The sequence below is a fragment of the Typopeltis vanoorti genome, chromosome 9 (assembly GCF_054136105.1).
Source record: "Typopeltis vanoorti isolate ZY-2024b chromosome 9, IOZ_Tvanoo_1.0, whole genome shotgun sequence".
NCBI classification, from domain to species: Eukaryota; Metazoa; Arthropoda; class Arachnida; order Uropygi; family Thelyphonidae; genus Typopeltis; species Typopeltis vanoorti.
In genome coordinates, this window is record NC_143557.1 from 87934826 (window position 1) to 87960759 (window position 25934).

General features: G+C 38.5%; 1 protein-coding gene across 3 annotated transcripts in view; it reads right to left on the minus strand.

Annotated features, from left to right (window-relative positions):
- The window catches only part of LOC150103230 (uncharacterized), a 161710-nt gene that overhangs the window by 55747 nt on the left and 80029 nt on the right, over positions 1-25934 (minus strand). For all 3 annotated transcript variants that reach the window (XM_090397597.1, XM_090397599.1, XM_090397598.1), the window contains one exon: positions 25099-25248. In XM_090397597.1, the coding sequence (XP_090253723.1) occupies positions 25099-25248 (150 nt within the window). The remainder of the gene's footprint in view (positions 1-25098; positions 25249-25934) is intronic.

Genomic DNA, 25934 nt, shown 5'->3' on the forward strand with positions numbered 1-25934 from the left:
GGAACTTTATATACGAGGGTGGTCTGAAAAATTCTCAGCCTTGACCATAGATCGCAACACTATCAGCAAGATTTTTTTTTTTTTTTCTAAGTTGGTACATCTGTCATAAGCATCCATGTGAAATTGCAAGCCATTCTATCAAGTAATTTGGTTTATACAGCTGTCTGAAGCAAAAATGTTGTCTGCATCCCTTGAAATGGATAAAATTGAATATCATGCAGTTATAAAATTCTTTGTAAAAAAAGGTTTAAAGCCAAAAGAAATTCATTCAAAGTTCATAAAAGTTTATGGGCACTCTTCTCCTTTGTATTTGACAATAAAGAAATGGTCTGTTGAGTTTAAACGTGGCTGTACCAGCCTTGAAGATGATCCATGTGAGGGACGTCAAAAAAGGGTAACAAAACCAGAAATCACTGATCACGTGCACGATATGGTATTGGACGACCCGCGAGTCAAAGTGAACGAAATTGCTGACTATAGGCATTTCAAAAGAAAGAACGTGTAGAATATATTTTGCATTAAGAATTGCAAATGAAAAAGCTTTGTACAAGATGGGTGCCGCGCTTGCTCACAGCAGATCAAAAACGCACTTGCATGAAAATCCCTGAACAGTGCTTAGAGCATTTTAAAAGAATAAAACTGATTTTGTGTGTCGATTTATTACTATGGATGAGACTTGGATTGACCATTACACACCAGAATCAAACAACAGTCAAAATAGTGGACAGAAGTGGTTGTTCAGCCCCAAAGAAGACAAAGTCGGTTCCATCAGCAGGAAAGGTCATGGCATCGGTGTTTTGGGATGCTAAAGGCATTTTGTTTATTAATTATCTTGAAAAGGGTAAAACAATAACCGGGGAATATTATTCCGATCTTTTAACCAGACTAGATGAAAAAATTCGTGAGAAAAGACCCGGTTTGCAGAAGAAAAAAATCATCTTTCATCAGGATAACGCACCTGCCCACAAAGATGTTTTGGTAAAGGGAAAATTAAGGGTTCTGCACTATGAATTGTTGGAACATCCACCCTATTCCCCAGATTTGGCTCCCTCTGACTTCTATCTCTTCCTAAAACTCTTCCTCACTAGTCAGCGTTTTTCTTCAAATCAAGAGGTGACTGCAGCTGTAGAGGAGTATTTTGCAAATCTTACTGAGAACCATTACAGGGACAGGGATAATGGCGTTGGAGCATCGCTGGAATAAATGTATTAGTCTTAAGGGAAATTATGTTGAAAAATAAAAATAATTTTGAACTTATAAATTCGTTTTTTTCATTGTTAGGCAGAGAACTTTTCAGGCTACCCTTGTACTTTCCTTTTTCAATATGATACTCATTTTATCTGCTCACTCTAATCACTTCCTATTTCAATTTCTTATACACTCATCCTGACCTGTATGAAAATATCGTTAACAATAACAGTCAAGAAGACTTTTATTTCTTGTCTTTTTTTCAAATGAATTTATGCACATCTTTATGTTTAAACATGGATCTTGTGGTTATAATGATCAGTTCATACCCTCAAGAGTCCAGCAAGTGCTCTCTTTTTTTTAAAACAATCAACACAGAAAAAAGTCATACATATCCTCTCCCCAGATTGCTGTTCTGAAAAAAGTCAGTGTGTCCCAGGGAGGATGGTAGCAGGGGTGGCCTCTTGTGGGAATGGGTATTTGGGAGAAGGGAACAACATCAGGTAACACTGAGCCCAGTGGAGTCTAGAGGGGATAATGCTGGGTATAGACACAACGGCATTTATATGCTATATACTAATGCCAGGAGTATCCGGAATAAGGGAGAGGAATTGGTGGTGCAGATAGCATCAGCCTGGCCAAAAATTATTGGGATCACTGAGAGGTGGTTGACAGAAGAGGATATAATAACAGGAATAGAAGTCACTGGGTATAGCATTTTTCGGCAGGATAGGATATCTGGCTTGTGAGAGAGGATAGGGTGCTTGTGTGTTTAAAGTGCAGGCAGTGGGAGGAAATAAATGCAGCAGATATCTCAATAACCGACCTTGTTGCTCCAGGAACAGGAAATGAATACAGGAAGACGAGTAGTGTGATAGGAGAGAATGAAGAAAAAAATGTAAATGAGAAAATAATAGTTGACAGTGTAGAAGGCGTGAGTGACTGTGAAAGTTTAGAAGGTATTGTTTTGGAGAGTGAATTTCGATTTAGAGTGACTGACCTGCAGAGGGAGATAGAGGAGCTGAAAGAGGAGGTGGAATGTCTTGGGAGAAGTATGATAAGTATGAAAGATGAAATTAGAAGAATGGAAGAGATAAATGCAAGGCAAATCGGAGTAGGGGAGAGAGAGAGTTTGGGAATGATAGGAGAGGAGAGAAATTTGTGAATGATAAAAGAGGAGAGAATGGAATTGGATATGGAAATGGAGAGACTGGAAACAGGAGAGAGAGAGAGAGGTATGGAAGTGCTAGAAGAGGAGAGAATGGAAACAGTAGGAGAGACGGAATGAGAGAGAGGTATGGGAATGCTAGAAGAGGAGAGAATGGACACAGTAGGAGAGACGGAATGAGAGAGAGGCAGAGGAGTGCTAGAGGAGGAGAGAATGGAAACAGTAGGAGAGATGGAATGAGAGAAAGGTTATGGCAGTGCTAGAAGAGGAGAGAATGGAATGAGAGAGAGGTATGGGAGTGCTAGAAGAGGAGAAAATGGAAACAGTAGGAGAGAGGGAATGAGAGAGAGGTATGGGAATGCCAGAAGAGGAGATAATGGAAACAATAGGAGAGACGGATTGAGAGAGGTATGGGAATGCTAGAAGAGGAGAGACGAAATGAGAGAGAGGCATGGAAGTGCTAGACGGGGAGAGAATGGAAACAGTAGGAGAGATAGGTATGGCAGTGTTAGAAGAGGAGAGAATGGAATGAGAGAGAGGTATGGGAATGAAAGAAGAGGAGAAAATGGAAACAATAGGAGAGAGGGAATGGTAAGAAGTATAATGTATGGGGACTCAAAGATCCATGGTGTTCAAGACAGGATGCGTGAGGAGTGTTTGCCAGGAGGAACGATAGAAAGGATGGATGAGATGATTGTGATGGTGGGAACAAATGACTTGAGTGGTGGTGTAAATAGGGCAGCAAGAGATATGAGATTCTTGCTTGAGGTGGTACAAAAGAAGACACAAAGACAAAAGCTGGTGTGTGTGTGTGTTGCCTAGGTATGATAATGACGAACTGACAGAAGAGCGGTCATATTGAATGACATAATAGCTAGAATGTGTGATGAAAGGAATGGAATATGTGGATGCTTGGAGTGCGTTTGGGGACGGAGAGGAATTATATGCAAGAGACCACTTACATTTGAATGAGGAAGGACGTAGGCATCTGGAGAGATTGCTGTTCTGAAAAAGTCAGTGTGTCCCAAGGAGGATAGTAGCAGGGGTGGCCTCATGTGGGAATGGGTACTTGGGAGAAGGGGGACTACATCAGGTAACACTGAGCCCAGTGGAGTCTAGAGGGAGATAATCCTGGGTATAGAAACAAGACATTTATATGCTATATACTAATGCCAGGAGTATCCAGAATAAGAGAGAGGAATTGGTGGCACAGATAGCATCAGCCTGGCCAAAAATTATTGGGATCACTGAGACGTGGTTGACAGAAGAGGATATAATAACAGGAATAGAAGTCACTGGGTACAGCATTTTTCGGTAGGATAGGAAGGGAAAGCGTGGTGGTGGAGTACTGCTTATGATAAGTGACGACCTATGTCCTCTAAGAGTGGAGACTTTGGAAGGCAGTGACATTAATGATTTTGAAAGCATATGGTGTGAAGTAGAGGTGGGAAAGACAGGATATTTAGTGGCGTGTTGCTACAGAGGGTGGGGACCAGGAAATGTTTAGACAGTTGAGTTTGGCAAGTGCAAGAAAAATGATTGTTATGGGAAATTTTAACTACAGTAGTATAAACTGGGGAGAGGAAGATGCATGTAGCAATAAGGGAATAGAATTTCTAGAATTCTTGATGGACAAATGTCTTAGACAACATGTAATAGAGGGAACAAGAGGTTCAAGAGTTTTGGATTTGGTTATAGCATCAGAAGAGTTGATAATAACTGAGATGACATCTCTCCCACCAGTTGGAGAGAGTGACCATATGGTTTTGACTTGGAAAATGAATAGACATGCAGGAGTATCAAAGAGATGGAAACGTATGTGTGAATTATAAGGCAGGTGATTATAATAGTCTAAGACGTCAACTTGGGGAAGTTTCATGGAGGGAGGAATTGGAAGGCCGGGATATCATTAGTGCATGGGAAATTATGAAAGAATATTTGTTAGCAGCAATGGTAAGTTGTATACCACGAGTGAACAAGAGGACACAATTTGGAGTAAAGTGGATGACAAATATTAAACAGGAATTGCATGCAAAAAAGAGGCTGTGGAAGAGATATAAGGAGACAGGAGAAGAGAAGATGCATGGAGAGTATAAGCCACAGGCCAGAAGAGTGACTAGTATGGTAAGGAAGACAAAAATGGAATATGAGAGGAGATTAGCCCTAAGATCCAAAGAAAATCCTAGGGAATTTTTTAGATATGTGGCCAGTAGGAGGAGAAATGACTGTGGAAGAATGATATTTTGGGATAAAAATGGGAATAGAGTGACTGATGCAGAGGACATAGTAGAATTGTTCAATGAACACTTTATTGGAGTATTTCATCCTGGAGGAGTCAGTTTTAATGGTAGAGGGATAGGGCAGGTTCAAGGTTTAGAGGTACAGGAGGAGAATGTGTGTTTCAAATACTGAGTACTCTGGATGTCAGTAAAGCTGTGGAACTGGATGATATTTCACCACAAGTTTTGAGAGAATGTGCTAGGGAACTGACAGTGCCTTTAACCTGGCTTTTCAATGAAAGTCTGGTTGCTGGAAAGTGCCCATGGAATAGAAGGAAAGTAAGATAGTGCCATTGCATAAGGGTGGTTTCGGACTGGAAGTGTCTAATTATAGACCAGTTTGTGTGTCATCAGTAGTTAGTAAGATCTTGGAGAAAGTAGTGAAGGACCGTATAAAGCATTGGGCAGATGAGGGTAATGTTATCTGTGAGAGTCAACATGGATTTGTGAAGCGGCGCTCTTGTTTTAGCAATATGTTAGCCTTTTATGATAAAGTTACAAGAGCATTAGATGAGGGAAATGCATATACTGCCATTTTCTTAGACTTAGCGAAGGCATTTGACAGGGTGCCACATGATAAGCTGATATTTAAGTTGAAGCACATGGGTCTGGATGTCAGATTGGTCAACTGGATTCAGGATTGGCTGTCCGATAGGTATCAGTGTTATGTATGGTGGAGCAGTTTCAAGGAGCCAGAGGGTTACGAGTGGGATCCCACAGGGCTCAGTACTAGGACCTATATTGTTTAACCTTTATATCAATGACATTGTCATTGGATTGCAGGAGGATGTCCAGTTGTTTGCAGATGATGTGAAGCTGGGAAGGATTATTAGTAATAGTGCAGATGTGGTAGCCCTGCAAGAGGATTTGAATAAGCTAGATAGATGGGCAAATGAATGGGGGTGTTGGTTTAATGCAGCAAAATGTAAGGTCTTGAGGTTTGGGAAACATCGATGAGACACTGCATACTCTATGGGAGGAGTTATACTGGAGGAAATAGGGGAGAAAAGAGATCTGGGATTGATGGTTGATAGAAACCTGAAATTTAGGGGACATACTGCAAAGGTGGTGAAGGTAACACAGAGGATTGCTGCAATAATGAGAAGGACACTGACCAGCAGAGATAAAAGTTATTCTGTTGTATAAGACACTGATCAGACCACACTTGGACTATTGTTCTCAGATTTGGTCCCCAGGTTTTGAAGGGGATAAATTAACTGTGGAAAGGGTACAAAGGCGAATAACAAAGATGGTTTCAGAACTGTACAATGATAGTTATGAGGATCGGCTGAGGGAATGTGGACTGCAGAGTTTGGTGGATAGAAGGAGGAGAGATCATATGATTGAGACTTTTAAACTGTTGAGAGGTGGTTACAGGGTTGACACTGGGGAGTTCTTTCGCTTGGTTGAACAGCGGGAAGGAGTAATGACAAGAGGCCATCCCTGGAAGTTACGAAAGGACACTGTGGGCAAGAGGGTGAAGAGTGGTTTCTTTGTATGGAGGGTGGTTGAACCATGGAATGCATTGCTTGATGGAGTGGTGAGAGCAAGAACAGTCAATGAGTTTAAGGAGTGGTATGATAGACTTTGTGTTTCTTAGGGAGGGGGGACCTCCCCTCTATGAGTCTTGATAGACTTTGTGTTTCTTAGGAAGAACCTCCCACGATGAGTCTTTTGACTCCATGGAGGCCTGAATAATAATAATAATAATATAGAAATGCTTAGGTGTCGCTGGTGATTCATAATGATGCTTTATTGTATAAACAAAAGTCTTCTTCTTCTGCAGCTTGTCCCTGTGGAGGAGACTCACTGTTTGTAGTGAGTCTCCTCCACATCCTCCTATCTTGGGCTGTAACCACATCCAAGTTCTTCATCCTCAAGTCCTTCTCCACCATCTACCTCCATCTCTTCTTTGGCTGCCCATGCTTCCTCCTCCCCTGCACATCTATCTGCATGACCTTTCTTCCTACATACTCGTCCTCCTCCTTCCCCATCACATGACCAAACCATCTCAACCTTGCTCCTGTATCTTTGCTCCTAAGTTCATAACTTTCACCGTTCACCTTACATAGTCATTTCTCAGATGATCTTTTCTGGTCACACCATACATCCACCTAAGCATTCTCATCTCTGCTACCTCCATCCAGCTGATGTTATTTTTCCTCAGGGCCTCAATTTCCATAGCATACGTCATAACTGGTCTCAGTACTGTCCTGTAAATTTTGCCTTTTAGATTGATCGGCACCCTCTTATTGCATAGCACTCCAGCCATCTCTCTCTTTCTCTCCAGTTCCTCCATCCTACTTCCTTCTCAGCCTCTCTATCCTCTTTCACTGTTGAACCTAAGTATCTAAAGTCAATGACCTTCCTGATGACATTTCCTTCCAGCTCCAGATCTGTCTCCTGGCTGCCATCCACTTTGCAACACATACTCTGTCTTACTTCTGCTCAGTCTTATACCTCTCTTCCAGTACTTTCCTCCAACTTTCCAGTTTAGCTGCCACCTCTTCTCTTGATTCTGCACACAGCACGATGTCATCTGCATACAACATAATCCAAGGCGCATCTTCTCTCACCTCCTCCATCCCAATATTAAACAGGAACGGACTTAATGCCGACCCTTGATACAAGCCAACTGTCATTTGAAAATTTTCTGTCTGTCCCAGGCAGGTCCGAGCTCGTCTTCACATTTCTGTACATCTCCTGCACCAACCTGACATATTTCTCCGGTACCCTCTTCTCCCTCAGACACCTCCAGACTTCTTGCCTTGGCACTCTATCATATGCTTTCTCCAGATCAATAAATACCAGTACCAGATGCAGCTCCTGTTGCTTCTCTCAAAACTTTTCTAACATCTGCCTTAACCCAAAGATAACATCTGTCAAAATGAAGCCAAATTGCTCCTTTGCAATCTCCACCTCCTTTCTCAATCTTCCATCAAGAACCCCTTTCTAGGATTTTCATTGTGTGGAACATCAACTTTATTCCTCTGTAATTCTTAGTCTTGTGCATCCCCTTTACCCTTGTAGATGGGGACAAGAGTACTTTCCCTCCATTCCTCGGGTATACGAGGGCTGTTCGATAAGTCCGTGCAAAGTCTAAGAGACAGCGCCACCAGTACGTATGGAGGTTATTTTTAGTTGCTGACAACTATTGGAGGCTCACACACTAATTTTCAGTCAGATAGATCTATTACTCTGTGTTTGGCATTCATTTGAATTGATCAAGTACCATGATTTGTGAAAAATGGGCGAGAAAGAATTTCGTATTGTGATTAAACATTACTTTTTGAAAGGCAAAACGGCTCAGAAAACCAAAGCTAAGCTTGATAAACATTATGGTGAGTCTGCACCTTCGATTAGCACAGTTTATAAGTGGTTTAGTAACTTTCGAAGTGGCCATATGAGCACAAGTGATGCTGAACGTTCTGGACACCTTGTTGAGATCACTACTCCAGAAATTATTGAAAAAATCCATGATATGGTGATGGATGATAGAAGAGTGAAGGTGCATGAAATTGCCAAGGCTGTGGGCATCTCAAATGACTGCTACATAATATTTTACATTTACATATGAGAAAACTATCCACAAGATGGGTGCTGCGTTTGCTCACACTGGATCAAAAGAATCAATGTGTGAACTGCTGCAAAATTGTTTGATTTACGCTACAAAGTCTTTTTGCATCCCCCCACTCTCCAGATTTGGCTCCCTCGGACTACTATCTGTTTCCAAACATGAAAAAAAAAAAAAAATGGCTGACAGGAAAGAGATTTTCATGAAATGATGAGGTGATTGCCAAAAAAACTGCCTATTTTGAAGAGTTGGACAAATCATACTACATGGACGGGATCAAAAAACTCGAGCTTCATTGGACTAAGTGTATAGACCTCAAAGCAGACTATGTTAAAAAATAAAAAATGTTTGTCCCAAAAAAATTATGATTTTTTCATTTTTGCACGTACTTATGGAACAATCCTCGTATTTTCCTTTTATTAACAGGTCCCACAACAGGTCAATTCCCCAGTGCCTTCCATGCCTCCACTGGGATCCTGTCAGGGGCCCACCAATTTTCCATTCTTCACCTTCTTTATGGTCTCCTTCACTTCCACTCTACTAATGTTCTGCACAATCCCCTGATAAGGCTGCCCATCTTCTCTGTGAGTCCTTACAATTTCTTCATTCAAAAGCCCTTCAAAGTATATCCTCCATCTGTTTCTTATATCTACATCCCTCCTTAATACCCTTCCTCCAGAGTCTTTGATCTGCTTCACAAGTAAGATGTTCTTGGACGCCTTATTTCTACATTTTGCCAATCGATAAATTTTTTTCTGTCATTCCTTTGTTTCTAATTGATCATAAAAATCTTGATATGCCATGGCCTTCGCCTGCACAACAACTCTCTTGGCTCTCGCTTTTTCTCTCTGTACTCCTCTTTGTCCTCTTCCACCTTGTCCCACTTCTGCTTTGCCTTCCTCTTCGCCATCACTGCTTCTTGTACATTATTATTCCACCATCAACTCTCCTTCTGCTCTCTAATCTTTCTGGATGTTTCACCAAGCACCTCAATTACACAGCTTAGAATTGCTTTTGGATTATGTCTCCACCAATCTTGTACACTTTCTAGTCCATCCAAAATCCTCTCCAACACCCCCCTCCATAAAATGGTTCCCCACACTCTCTTCTTTTAAGCAAAACCACTTAATTGGCTTCCAAAGGTTCTTATCTTCGACTTTATTTTAAAGTCTGTGCACAGCAGCTGGTGTTGCTGTGCCACTTGATCTGTTGGGATTACCTTACAATTTGTTAGTGCCTTAAGATGTTTTCTTCTAGTCAAAATGTAGTTAATCTGTAAACTGTTGTTGCCACTTCTAAATGTTATCAAATGTTCTTCCTCTTGCAGAAAAAGGAGTTTACAATTACCAGATCATATGCTATAGCAAAGTCCAAAATCCTCTTTCCTTCCTGGTTCATCATTCCCAATCCATGGTCGTCATGCACCCTTTCATAGTCCCTATTCTGTCTCCCTCTATGTCAGTTGAGGTCTCCTCCGACAATCGCCATCTCGTTTTCTTCCGGTTTCCTCATTTCTTCATCTAGCATGTTCCAGAACTCATCTTTCTCTTCTGCTGTACAGCCAACTTGCAGGGTGTATACATATAAGACGACCAGTTGCTCTTCTCCAAGACCCAGTTTCCTGACATTTATTCTACCCACTTCCAGTACTTCGCCCTTCATTCTGCCACACACACCACAATTCCAACACAGTTTCTTACCTCTTTATTCGCTCCAGAGTAGAACAATTTATACCCGTCTCCCAGTTCCTTTGCCTTTTCCCCCTTCCACCTTGTCTCCTGCACGCATAAAATATCCAACTTCCTCTTCCTCATCATGTCTACCACCTCTCTTTCTCTTCCAGGGCATGCTTCCAACATTCAATGTTCCCACTTGCAACATTTTCTCCGCCTGCTGGGCTCACTTCTTCAATCGCACCGACCCTTGATGCGATAGCCCTCATCCACTTCTCACAGCTGCAGGGCAATGTGGCTGCATGTCACTTAAGGGGTATGCCCTAGCCCTTGTATCACTTTCTTTTCCTCTCTCGCTTATAAACAACAGTGAGAGAGGAAAAAAATATTTATTAAACTCACTAATATTTTGCTGGTTTTCTAACTAGCATCAGAGCACAATTATAACTGTGATAAGGCACACAGCACTAAACTCCATAATTGAGGAAAAATTTAAATTTTAACTGACAACAGAACTAATGGCCTTACATGGTGCCATCTATGAATCAAATAACCACAAACTTAATTTAGAAACGTCAAGCTATCAGGTCTTAAAATGATAGGCTCCCAGATCTTTGGTAAATTAATGCAACCACACTTGAGGTTGGGAGAGTGCTTCATAGCTTATGCTGATTGTAAAAATATTCTCTTATTCTCTTAGACCAATAACAGCTTCTATGTAATAAATATGTTTTCCTCCATCTGATTTTATGTGAAGGAGCTGGTCTGCCAATTCCGACTTGCAATACAGGTGATTGCAGATGCAATTTTTGTGATCGTCAGGGAAGGTGTTAACTGCCAGTCTCTCCAAAGTAGGACAAACTTCAGGTAGAAGGAATTTTATACAACACTCTGGGATGTTCAAGAGGATGCAGTTGATCTTTATTAGGAGAACGTATGATGGTAGCCAGCTGAATAAAAGGTTTGAAAGTGGCATGGAGATTATATTTGCAAAGAACTTTGGCTATTTTTTCTGATGAAGCCTTAACTTAGGGGTGCTTAAGGGTCAAAGCTGTATAACTCAGAGGAGACCTCCACATAGCATTTAAAGGAATGCAGACAACCGACCAGGGCTTCTGACCTAATGTCCAATCCACACCTTCTCGTGGTGCACCCTGTTAGGTATCTGGATACCCAACAGGGTGCACTGATACCTGGATACTGAATGAACGAGGATTGGCTGGCAATTTGGGATTTAGCCAATCAAATTGTATTGTTATTGGCTTAAACCAATATACAAAATGATGGCACAAGATGGGGCATCACCTAGTTACACAAACCCACGTTGTTTTCGCAATGGAACCAGGGCAAACAGTGAAAAGTCAGCTACTGGAACAAATCTCAAAGCACACCCCAACTCAACATCACCAGAGTTACAGATTGGTACTATCAACATAAGAAGCCTGAATGGCAAAGAAATGGAGCTAGCTGAGTAAGTACCAGATCGACATAATAGGGGTGACTGAAACAAAAAAGACAAAAACTGGTGAGATTTTTTTGAGCAATAAATACAAAATGTTATATTCAGGCAATAACAATCAAGGAAAAGAAGGGGTAGCAATAGTATTCAACACTAAATATGAGGCTAATCTTCTTGAATGGCAGTCAGTCTCAAGTAGAGTAATGTGGGCAAATATGAGAATGGGGAACTGGACAATGACACATATTTGTGCCAATGGTCCCACAGAAGGTACTACTAAGGTAGAAGTGGAGGAATTTTTTGAGGCTTTAGAAAAAGCAACTGACACAATGAAAAGGGAAAAGTTGGTCCTTGTTGGGGATCTAAATAGCAGAGTAGGAAATGATTGTCAGAAAAACAAAAACATTTTGGGAAAATTTGGAGAAAAGAGCAAACCTAATGCTAATGGCAAATACCTGTTGGATTTCTGCTCAGGACATGGACTGGTTATTACTAACACCATGTTCCAACATAAAAAGTGCAAAAATTCACATGGAGAGAAGAGGCAAGGAATAAGAAAAGTCTCATTGACTATGTTATTGTTGATAGTGATATTTTCTCCTTGGTGCAGGAAACCATAGTGTACAGCGGATTTGAAATTGGAAGTGATCATCATTTAATCTTCAGCAGGATAAAACTGAATTTCATGTTGAAACGAATGACATGTAAGAGTGTATTAAAGCGAATAAAAGTTGAGCAGCTCTCAAATGTGAAATGCAGACTAAAATATACAAAGCTTATTGAAGAAAAAAATGAAAGAGTTTGAGAACAGGAACCAAACCTAGGAGATTCAGCGACAAGCCTTGAAGAAAACCCTGATTGATTCAGCCAGAGAGGCATGTGATGAGGTTATCTGTAATGATAGAAAAATCAGAACTCCATGGTGGAACAGGAAGTTAAAGAGGGAGTGAAGGAAAAGAAGAAAGTATATCAAACGTTCCTGGCTAATAAGTCCGTTTTTGTGCTCTTTGAGAATACAGAGGCAAATGGAAGAAAGCTAAACACTGTGCGAAACTAGCTAAACAATAGTCATAGGAGTTTTTGGCAAGAACATAAAAAATAAATATCAAGAAGGTGGTAAGATATTCTGGTCGTTGCTGAAGAAGCTTAGAAATAGAGGAAAGAGTGCTGTAAAAGGAGTTAGAGACGATAAAGGTGATATAAAAATGGGAGAAAAAGATATCCTTGAAGTATGGAGTAATTACTTCGAAAAATTGCTAAATAGTAGAAAAGCCATCAAAGACTTGAAATGTGGAAAGGCAGCAGGAGTAGATGATATTCGACCACAAATGCTGAAGTATGGTGGTATAAAAGTCTTACAATGGCTGCACTGCACTGCATAGTTCAAAAGGTCTGGACAAAGTGACAAATTCCTGATGATTGGAGTAGAGCGCTAATAGTACCCATATATAAAAAGGGAAATAAAACTGAATGTGAGAATTACAGAAGTATTTCCCTACTGAGTGTTCCGGGCAAGATTTATGCCAGGATACTTGAGAAACGGTTGAGAAGAATTGTGGAAGAAAAGCTTGGTGAAGAACAAGCTGGATTCAGGCCAAATAGAGGCTGTCAGGTTCAGATCTTCACTTTACGACAAATAGTGGAGAAATCATGGGAATATAACAAAGATCTGTATTTAAGTTTTGTCGATCTGGAAAAGGCATTTGACAAGGTGCCAAGAGAGAAGCTATTCAATACACTACAGTTATATGGTGTCAATGGGGCATTATATCAAGCACTACTTAGTCTTTATTTCAGCTGTAAGTCAGCAGTTAGAATTGAAGGAAGTACAGGAAGATGGTTTGATGTTAAATCTGGTGTCAGACAAGAGTCTACATTATCCCCTCTGTTATTCATTATCTATATGGATCACATTATGAAGGAAAGTGGTATTAAACATGATATCAGAATTGGAGATGTTAATGTCAGCTCTTTGTTTTATACTGACGATGTTATACTTCTAAATAAATCCGCTACTAGTCTGCAAGATTCACTGACTAAATTGAATAACTGTTGTAATAGATATGGTATGAATGTCAGCAATAAAAAGACAAAGACAATGAAAATAGGTAGAATCGTTGAAAATGCCAACTGCGTTTTGAACGGAGAAGCTGCAGAACAAGTAAAACATTTCAGCTACTTAGGCACGATTTTTAGTGAAAATGGTAAATTAAATATGGAAATAGACAACAGAATCAACAAAGCTGATATGGTAGGAAGTCAATTGAATAAATTCACATGGAATAAGAAAGAAATCAGTCAGAACACTAAATTAGCTGTATTCAAGACAGTGTTCAAACCAGTTCTAACTTATGGATCAGAGAGCTGGGTCAGAAGTAAAACACCTGACTGAAGACTAGAGACCACAGATATGAGATTCCTGAGAAAGATTAGAGGCGTGAACAGATGGCATTAATGGCAATATCATATTAAAAAACGAGGATATTAGGAAAGAACTTGACATTGTCATCATCATCAAATTCCTGCCATGTACCCTCAAGGGGTGTACAGGATATGATAGTACTACATAAAAAAAATTACATCATTACTAACTTCCTATCTACAATTTTCCTCCAAATCAGTCTGTTACTTGTCAAGACTCCAATATTATCAGATCTTATATTTCTATCGTCTAAGGCACTTTGTACCGTATCAATCCACCTATATCTTGGTCTTCCTCTGGGTTGTTTTGCTGCTAACCTGGCAAAGAACACTTGTTTTGCTAATCTTCCTTTGCCCATTCTGTTTAAGTGACCATACCACCTGAGATTAGCTCTGCTAACGCATTCTTGGATGTTGACAATTTCAAGTTCTTTCCTAATATCCTCATTTTTAATATGATATTGCAATTGATGCCATCTGTTCACACCTCTAATCTTTCGCAGGACGCTCATATCTGCAGTCTCTAGTCTTTGGTTAAGTGTTTTACTTCTGACCCAGTTCTCAGATCCATAAGTTAAAACTGGTTTGAACACTGTCTTGTATACAGCTAATTTAGTGTTCCGACTAATTTCTCTCTTATTCCATATGAATTTATTCAATTGACTTCCTACCCTACCAGCTTTACTGATTCTGTTGTCTATTTCTATATTTAATTTACCATCTTCACTAAAAATCGTGCCTAAGTATCTAAAATGTTTCACTTGTTCCACAGGTTCTCCATTCACAACCTAGTTGACATTTTCAATGACTATGCCTATTTTCATTGTCTTTTTATTGCTGACCTTCATACCATATCTATTACATCAGCTATTCAATTTAGTCAGAGAGTCTTGCAGACTTGTAGCAGATTTTTTTGATATCATGTTTAATATCACTTTCCTTCATTATGTGATCCATATAAATAATAATGAATAACAGAGGGGATAATGTACATCCTTGTCTCACACCAGATTTAACATTAAACCATCTTCCTGTACTTCCTTCAATTCTAACTGCTGACCTACAACTCAAATAAAGACTAAGTATTGCTTGATATAATGCCCCATTGACACCATATAACTGTAGTGTATTGAATAGCTTCTCTCTTGGCACCTTGTCATATGCCTTTTCCAAATCGACAAAACTTAAATACAGATCTCTGTTATATTCCCATGCTTTCTCGACTATTTGTCGTAAAGTGAAGATCTGATACTGACAGCCTCTATTTGGTCTGAATCTAGCTTGTTCTTCACCGAGCTTTTCTTCCACAGTTCTTCTCAACCGTTTCTCAAGTATACTTGCATAGATCTTGCCAGAAACACTCAGTAGGTAAATACCTCTGTAATTCTCACATTCAGTTTTATTTCCCTTTTTATATATGGGTACTATGAGAGCTCTATTCCTATCATCGGGAATTCGTCCCTCTGTCCAGGCTTTCTGAACTATGCAGTGCAGCCACTGCAAGACTCTTATACCACCATACTTCAGCATTTCTGGTCGAATATCATCTACTCCTGCTGCCTTTCCACATTTAAAACCTTTGATGGCTTTTTCTACTTCAAGTATGGATATGTATTCCTGACTGCATGCCTAGTCAGTGTTTTTTACCACTGTGTTGTCATCACAGCTTGTTTAATTTAGCAATTTTTCAAAGTAATTACTCAGTATCATACTTCAAGGATATCTTTTCTCCCGTTTTCATGTCACCTTTATCATCTCTAACTCCTTTTGCAGCACTCTTTCCTCCATTCCTAAGCTTCTTCAACATCCTGCAGAATATTTTACCACCTTCTTGATATTTATTTTCTATATTCTTGCCAAAGTCCTACCATGAGTTTTGTTTAGCTAGTTTTACACAGTGTTTAGCATTCTTGCATTTGTCTCTGTATTCTCTAAGAGCACAAGCTGTCTTATTTGCCAGGAACTTTTGATATGCTTTCTTCTTTTCCTTTACTTCCTCTTTAACTTCCTGTGTCCACCAAGGAGTTCTGATTTTTTTATCCTTGCAGACAACCTCACCACATGCCTCTCTGGCAGAATCAATCAATGTTTTCCTCAGAGTTTGCCAATGAATCTCCAAGGTTTGGTTCCTGTTCTCAAACTCTTTCATTTTTTCTTCAATAATCTTTGTGTATTTTAGTCTACAGTTCACATCTGAAAGCTGCTCAACTTTTATTCGCTTTAAAACTTTCTTACATGTTCTTCTTTCCAATATGAAATTCAATTTTATCCTGCTGAAGATTAAATAATGATCACTTCCAATTTCAAATCCTCTGTACACTATGGTTTCCTGCACTAGGGAGAAAATATCACTATCAACAATAACATAGTCAATGAGACTTTTCTTATTCCATGCCTCTTCTCTCCATGTGAATTTTTGCACATTTTTATGTTGGAACATGGTGTTAATAACAACCAGTCGATGTCCTGAACAGAAATCCAACAGATATTTGCCATTATTATTAGCTTTGCTGTTTTCTCAAAATTTTCTCAAAATATTTTTGTATGTCTGACAATCATTTCCTACTCTGCTATTTAGATACCCAACAAGGACCAACTTTTCTTTTTTCATTGTGTCAGTTGCTTTATTTCTAAACCATCAAAAAATTCCTCCACTTCTACCTTAGCAGAACCTTCTGTGGGACCATAGGCACAAATAAGTCTCATTCTCCAGTTCCCAATTGTCATATTTTCCCACATTACTCTACTTGAGACTGCCTGCCATTCAAGAAGATTAGTTTCGTATTTAGTGTTGAATACTACGGCTACTCCTTCTTTTCCTTGATTGTCATTGCCTGATTATAACATTTTGTATTTATTGCTCAGAAAGATCTCACTAGTTTTTGTCTTTTTTGTTTCAGTCACCCCTATTATGTCGATCTGGTACTTATCTAATTCCTCAGCTAGCTCCATTTCTTTGCCATTCAGGCTTCTTATGTTGATAGTACCGATCTTTAACTCTGGTGATTTTAAGTTGGGGTTTGTTTTCAGATTTGTTCCAGTAGCTGACTTTTCGCTGTTTGCCCTGGTTCCCTGGCGAAAACAACGGGGGCCTTGTTTAACCGGGCGACGACCCAGCCTGCATGAAATTTTGTCATGTCATACCATCATTTTTTATTTTGGTTTAACCAATAAGAATACAATTTGGTCGGCTAAATCCCAAATTGCCAGCCCATCCTCGTTCATTCAGTATCCAAGTAGATACCCAACAGGGTGCACCACGAGAAGGTGAGGATTGGACATTAGGTCAGAAGCCCTGGTTGGTTCTCCACATTCTTTTAAAGGCTATGTGGAGGTCTCCTCTCAGTTATACAGCTTTGACCCTTAAGCACCCCCTTGACATTGTGAGCATCCAGGAATGTGTCAGCAGAGCTAATCTCGGGTGGTATGGTCACTTAAACAGAATGGGCGAGGAAAGATTAGCAAAACAAGTGTTTTCTGCCAGGATGGCAGGAGAACACTTGTTTAGCTAATCTTTAGCAAAACAAAGCAAAGCAAAATTTTCTAATCTTTAGCAAATTTTTCTAAACATTAGCAAAATTTGGAATACCAAGATATAGGTGGATTGATACGGTACAAAGTGCCTTAGACGATAGAAATATAAGATCAGATAATGTTGGAATCTTGACAAGTAACAGACTGATTTGGAGGAAAATTGTAGATAGGAAGTTAGTAATGATGTAAATTTTTCATGTAGTACTATCATATCCTGTACACCCCTTGAAGGTACACGTCACAAATTTGATGATGATGAGCCTTAACTTATGGGATGAGAATGGTTTTGCTTGTATTGAATCCTGTGTGTTAGGTGTTGTAAGGATTAAGGAGTGCATTCAATATTTTATCAATTTTATACGGTCTGTAGCCACTGGCTAAAAAGGTATTGCGAAGGTCTCTGAGCCTAATTTCGTCATTTGTTCAAATGCCTCAAGGACTGGTCATTTGAACAAATATACAGTGCATATTTAAGTAACAAAACAACAATTATTATATCAAAACAAACAATTATATTTTGAATTGTCAATTACACATTAAAAATAATCTCCCTCCAACTCCAAACAACGTTTACATCTGTTGTACAGTAAAACAACAATTATTATATCAAAACAAATAATTATATTTTGAATTGTCAATTACACATTAAAAATAATCTCCCTCCAACTCCAAACAATGTTTACATCTGTTGTACAGTGTTCGAAGGCATGGTGGAAGTCCTGAATGGGAACCTCCTTCAATATCTGGGTCACACCGCATTGGATGTCCTCAATGTCGCTAAAGCACTCCCGTTTCAAGATATATTTCATCTTTGGGAAGAGGCTGGCAAATAGGGGTGGGGATGTTCGATCACATAGATAGACTTTGAAGCTAGAAACTGCTTCATAGGGAGTGCACAGTGTGTGTGGGCACATTGTCATGCAACAGAAACCAATTGCTGTTGTGGAACAGTTCTTTCCTGATATGCTGCATGTGGGCATACAGACATTGCATTACTCCTAAATAATACTGATTCATGGTGGATAATTTCAGTAGCATCATAAAAGAAATGACCACTGTCCTGACACGCGATTTTTGCAACCTTTCTTCTCCTGGGGAGAAGATGTTCCATGATCTCACATTTCATTTCTGGATCAAATAGAAAAACACCAATTTTTATCATCAGTGACAATTCTTTGCAACACATCATGATCTTGATCAACTGCATGGATAAAAAAACTATAACAACATGAAACCTGGTGCTTTCTCTGTTCATGTGTCAATGTGTGTGTGGCACAAATCTCAAACAAATCTTCCTCTTGTGCAAATCTCTTTCTAAGATTAATCTGACTGTTTCCTTACCGACCAAGCTATACAGGCAGTAGCCTAGTGGCTATTTGCCTATCATGGGCAACAATTTCCTTAGCTTTCACCCCATTTTCATTTGTCCACACAGAAACTCCACAGAAATCATCCACAGTGTGGTTCATCCTCCAGGGATGAAAACCAGCAGAACACCTGTGCAGACCTCAGACAGTTAATGTCTCAACTTTTGGTACACTTCTCTAGCAGTTTTTCTTAATTTATAGTAAAATTTTATCACAACTCTTTACTCCATGATGCAACTTCTAACATGCTTCTAACTTGGCACATGAAAAAGCTACATCACCCAACTCGAAAGTTGTGCCTGCGATTTCAACACGCTCTAACAATCAACACTATAAACACGCTTGTTACTGTTATTCAAAGGGCTTTCCTGTAAAAAAAATCAATCTCATTACTTAACAGGCACACTGTGTAGTTAAATTGTTCATATTTGGTCTAATGTATTAAAACTGAAAACTTTATTAATAAGAGACCATACGATTTAATGAATAAAATACAAATACAAACTGCCAACCAGTTTCACTAGCTACTGTCTAGCATTATCAAGGCTGTACTGGTGTAAATACAAATGCACCAAGTTACATGAATAAAGAAGCATTAGTACCTATTAGGCATTACATTTGATAATTCTCGTTTGGACGTGCGCATGCATTAGTCAGAATCCAGTACACGACCACATGTTGTGTGGTTTTTCGCGAATTGTAGTTCTGTTAAGCTGAGAGAATTGATGAGATTTTTCCATGTCTTTAAGAATAGCACCCTGATATCTATTTAAATTGCGCCTGTGCGTAGTACCACTGCTGATTCTTTAAAAGTTCTGTGTCTGTAGTCATCCTCCATGTAAGGCATAGAACTATTTTTCCAGTCTATAATTACATCAGGTTTAGCTCACCATTTTTCAACATCCAATCATGTTATAAACTGGAAAAACAGTTCTATGCCTTACATCGAGGATGACTACAGACACAGAACTTTTAAAGAATCAGCAGTGGTACTATGCACAGGCAGCAATTTAAATAGAAATCAGGGTGCTATTCTTAAAGACATATGGAAAAATTTCATCAATTCTCTCAGCTTAACAGAACTACAATTCGCGAAAAACCACACAACACGGGGTCATGTACTGGATTCTGACTAACGCATGCTCAAACGAGAATTATCAAATGTAACGGCCTAATAGGTACTAACGCTTCTTTATTCATGCAACTTGGTGCATTTGTATTTACACCAGTACAGCCTCGATAATGCTAGACAGTAGCTAGTGAAACTGGTTGGCAATTTGTATTTTATTCATTAAATCATATGGTCTCTTATTAATAAAGTTTTCAGTTTTAGGCAAACTGTGTATACTTGGCTCACTGAGTAAGTGATTTGAGGATGCCATACTGTTGGGACAAACATTCATAAACCGATGTCTGCGGAGCATACTACGAATTTGGTGGTCAAATTATTACTAACAAAGACCTCCTGAAAAGAACAAATCAGCAAAAAGTCAACCTTGAAATCAGAAAATAAAAATTCAGATGGATTGGACATACACTTAGGAAAGATCATGAAGAAATCTATCATGCAACACTGGAATGGAATCCGCAAGGAAAGAGAAAGTGTGGCATTCCTAAAAATAAATGGAGGAGATCAACTTGAACAGAAAATGAATTTTGTTGAACTAAGACCAATAGCAAGGATAAGGAACTGATTAAACTGGTGGTGTGATCATATATGTCACTTCCTGAATGAGGCTTTTCTGTAATGAGCCATTAGGAAATCGTATCACTAATGTATCCAAAAGGGAGGACTAGGCAGTTGACTATTAAGATGTGCCCATACACAGCGTAGCCAAACTATTGAGGGCTTGGTTTTCAAAATGTTCTGCATAGAAGTCAGCTGTTTGTATATTTTCCCTTTCCATGGGAAATAATCTGCACATACAGTGAATCTGAATAATTCAATTATGTCAGGAGGACAATGTGGATTAAGAGGTTAAGGGTGTCTGTCAAAGGTACATTAATGAAGTAATATTGAAACTGACCACAATTTCAGAATCTGTCAAAGTTAGATTTTTTGTTAATGTTTTAAAGTACAGAGAGTTTTTTAATATATGGTGGAGAGTTGTCTGTAAAGGAGGAAAGTGATTTGAATGAATATTTAGCCAGTTTGTGGGTGGAGCTGTCTATGCTGTCTACTATAGGACGAAGGAGGGAGTATTAAGTTTTGTGAATTTTTGAGGCCCTGTGTATCTAGGATAGTTTGACATAAGATTTGAGATTTTTGATAATTTCTCTGGGCCAAGAGGTAATCTTTTCTTTTCTTTAAAACAATTTATACACTTTTTTCCCTTTTGGGATTTTTGTAGGATCCCAATCTATGATCTGATATGTAGAGGGGTCGTCTTTAAGAAGATAATTCATTTTTCTGTTGTAATCTGTTTGGTTCATAATAACCAATTGGTACACAATAAATAATGGAAAAAACTCACGTAGAAAGATTATTTATTAGTATAATTTTCGCCTGTGTGTCACAGGCATCCTCAGTACATTAAGCTCAAAATTAAATACTAACTGACAATTCCAAAAAGCGCCACCTAAGTAGCTGGTGTAAGATAACTAAAAAGGTCAATAACTTTCCTAAAAAAAAAAAAAAAAAAAAAAAAAAATTAATATAATAAAAAGTTAGGAAAGATTAGCTGATTTGTAAAGTACTATCTCCCATAAAGGGGACAGACATAAGCCCTCGGATCTGTTTAAGTTAGGAGAATGAAGTAGAGTTTCACATGTTTCTTTATAAAGGCATTCCATGAGAAACTGACTTTTGTGAAGTAAAACTTTTAATATAAAGTATTAATAACGCGCATTACTATCCCTTATGTACAAGGCATCAGTGAACGTATAGCAAAAGTTTTAAAACCACTGAATATTTTTGTTGCCTTTCGACCGTTTAGAAAAAATCTCCACCTTTCTCACTTCTCCTAAGGACAAGCTTCCACATCTTAATCATCCAGGTGTCTACCAGATTCCGTGCTCTTGTGGATTATCTTATTTCGGACAAACGGGAAGATCTGCCTCTATTCGGCTAGAAGAACACCAATCTTATATTGAATACTTTAAACCTGAAAAGTCTGGGCTTTCTGAACATGCCATCTTCACTAGACATAGAGTTCATTGGAGAAAGACAAGAGTTCTTCACAAACGTCAGTTTCTCATGGAACGCCTTTATAAAGAAACATGTGAAACTCTACTTCATTCTCCTAACTTAAACAGATCCGATGGCTTACGTCTGTCCCCTTTATATATGATAGTACTTTACAAATCAGCTAATCTTTCCTAACTTTTTATTATATTAATTTTTTTTTTTTTTTTTTTTTAAGGAAATTTATTGACCTTTTTAGTTATCTTACACCAGCTACTTAGGTGGCGCTTTTTGGAATTGTCAGTTAGTGTTTAATTTTGAGCTTAATGTACTGAGGATGCCTGTGACACACAGGCGAAAATTATACTAATAAATAATCTTTCTACGTAAGTTTTTTCCGTTATTTATTGTGTACCGATATGTCTACTCACAGTTTACCTCTTTTAAAACATAATAACCAGTTACCTCTGCCCTTTTCCCACATCACTCCACTTGAAATTGTCCACAATTCAAGAAGTTTATCATCAAGTTTAATGTTTAGTACTGTAGCTAATCGCTGATCACTAATGCCAAAATATAACACCATCTAATTATTATTTAAAAGTACCTATCTGTTTAGTTTCTTTCTCAGTACCAATTATATATTTTTATAATTCTGCTGCTAACTTTTCCCCTTTCCAGTGATGCAAAATGCATCAATGGAGCCTAACTTCAATTCATGTGAATGCCATCCACAAAAGGCTTTTAAGTCCATAGTACTTTATAAGTACTATGGAGGGGTTAAGGATTAGATAATCCAGAAACCTATTCTAGAAGCCAAACATGGAACTTTTCAAGCAGCCTCAGGATTCCAATAAACTTGGAGAGGGGTCTCACACCAAATAATCAAGTTCATCTACCACTTAAGTGCTATTTGCACTACATACCTGGTTTGACATATTATCATTCATGTTTAATTAAGTCCCTACAGAATATAATCTGGTTGGTCTCGTTTAATGTTTAGGTGAACACCTAATATTGGAGAGTAGGTCAAAAGTTCTACTAGTTCTCTACATTTCTTATTACTGGCTATTATTATTATTATTATTATTCCGGGCAACTCAAAGGAGTCGACAGACTCATCGAGAGAGGCCCTAACATCATGTCAAGAACAACTATTCGACATTCATACAGTATCTATCATACCTTGCCTTGAACTCATTCACGGTCGTAGCACCCACAACAGACTCTGGAAGCTTATTCCACTCATTCACTACTCTCCAAGTAAAAAACCTAGTTCTAACACCCTTGTCAACCACGCTCTTGCCCAGCATCCATTCATGGCTCCTAGTCCTCGAACCACCAGTCATATTTTCAAAAATATCTTGGATCAATGTTATAGAAACCCTTCAGTAATTTGAATGTCTCAGTCATATCACCCCTCCTTCGCCTATCGACCAATTTCTGCAACCCACAAATCTTCAACCTATTCTCATAAGGTTCATTCCACAGACCTGCTATCATCTTGGTCACTCGTCTCTGGATCCTCTCCACTTCCTCCCCATCACGAAGAAACCCTGGTGTCCATAACTGGGCACAGTAGTCCAGATGGGGTCTTATCAAGGCTCGATACAGAGGAACAACAACTTGTTTGTCTCTGCATGTTAAAGTATTTTTCAGAAGCCAAGTGATTTGGTGAGCTGTTTTAGTCACTTTTGCAATGTGCCCCCGAAACTTCAATTCCCTATCCACCAACACTCCCAAATCCCTGGCCTCATCAATCTCCTGGAGTACGGTTCCACCAATGCGATATACTGCTGCTATTCTTTTCACCCCTAAGTGCATAACCTTACACTTTGCCACATTAAATTGACATCCATTTTTCCTAGCCCAGTCCTCCAAACTATCCAAATCATCCTGTAAAATTTTGCATCCTGTGCACTCATAATTGCTCTACCCAACTTTGCATCATCAGCTAACAAGTGAACACTTCCTCTCAAATCCTTTCCTATATCATTGATGAACAAATTGAAAAGCAGTGGTCCAAGAACAGAGCCCTGTGGCACTTCACTAGTCATAAGCCGTCTTTTAAACTCCACTCCTGAATAAACCACTCTCTGGTATCTCTCCTTCAACCACACTCCTATCCATCTCACCAACCCTATATCTATCCCCATCTGCTCCAGTTTACTGATTAGGGTTCTATGTGGTATCCTATCAAAAGCCTTGGCAAGGTCCAGTAGTATTACTGTAAACCCATTACCCCTATCCAGTTCAGCCGTCACTGTGTTATAAAACGTGAGCAAGTTACTGAGGCATGATCTACCCTTCACAAAACCATGTTGTTCCCCCATACAATATCCCATTTTCATCTGTCCAATCCTGTATTCTTTTCTTGACTAATTTCTCTAAGACCTTGACAATGATTTCTGATATGCTAATCTGTCGGTAATTTACAACAGCAGTCTTGGAACCACATTTATGCAGTGGAACTATTTTCCTCTCTTTCCACCCCCTCGGGACTAACCCAGACCCGAGACTCAAATTAAACAAAATGGTCAAAGGTCCTGACAATTGTTTAGCTGCTTCTCGTACAACATGAGCTGGTATACCATCCAATCCCACAGATGTATTGACATTGAGGTTATGCAATAGCCTACTCACCTCCACTTCATTCACCACAATTCCTGTATAATCTACTGGTTGGTTCATTTCTGCAATGTCACCACCTAGATGATATATTCTTGCAAAGTGCTCACTCAGTAACATGGCTATGTAGAGGTCTCCTGTCAGTTATCTAGCATTAAGTTAATGACTATATTAAATTATTCATATATCATTTGCATTCAAAAAGTACACTCTTGATTTGGTATACAGACTATATATGAAACAAAAAATTAAAAACACAATATGAAGATAAAAAATTCCCAAAAATTGGGTTGCTCTTGTAGTTTGCAGTTATAATGCCAATAAAACACAAACTTCATTTCAAATAATCTAGCAATATGAATCATTTTTATTAGTAAGCTCAGAAAACGCCAGTTTTGCATAATTTATTTCATACTTAAATGTGGTTTTTTATTAAAAAAGCATAAAACACATGCATTATCATGATTAGAAATTATATATTAAGACTGGAAAAAAAAAAGCCATGTACATAGATAAAATGAAATTATAAATACTGGGAAAAATGCATGGAAGAAAATATAAGGAAGAAAGATTAATGTACAGAAACAGAAGTGGAGCATAAGCCTCATTTAAAAATGTAGTCTGAACTGAAAAAGAAGAAAAAAAAAACTGTGTATATTCTGTTGTAGGTTAATAAACACTACCTGATTTGGTACTGTTAGTAGTAGTAGTAGTAGTAGAAGGGAATGTTGTTGGTAAGGATACAGGAATTCTAGGAGAGATAGAAGACTCTAAAGTGGTATTGGATAAAGTAGAGGCCGGAGAAGTCACTTCTGCTGCAGCTGAGACATTCCCTATAGTGTTAGCAGAAAAAAGTTAAAACGTGGAATCTAAGATTTTCTCAGCATAAATTATTTCAGAACAGCTAAACTGTTTAAGCATTTTGAATTAGATCATAAAAAAAAAAAAAGCATCAAATCAATTAAATTTCATATCAGGAATTTTCTATTTAATTTTTATATAAGTTACAACAGTACAAAAAGCTCTAAAATTAGAGATTCATTAATTCACTTTTACTTTACAATGCAATTATAAAATTCAAACAATTGAAAGCAGAATTTTATTATAAGCATGTGCTACATATGAGTTACACAAAATTTTGTTCAATGCAACCTTTATAAAATGCTTCTTACAAGCAAGCAGCAAGCTACAGGGGGGGGGGGGAATTCTCCAAGATTCTTTATAATGCATATTACAGAACATTATTTTGATGTTGCACAAAAACATCAAATTCCAAACTAGAGTAAGGCTGGCCTAATGAGAGCGACAGTTTAATGAATGTTATAGCATAAGAATATAAATAATTCCTCTACAGTCATAAGGCATTTATTAATATTAGAGTTACATAATGAGCAATATACTATTAATATACTGAAAACAGAAAGCACTTAATGAATAAACATATTTTCAACCTGTTATCCAAGATCATCTTTTAAGAGTGGACAATAAAAGGAACACTTACATTAAAGAAACCGACAGA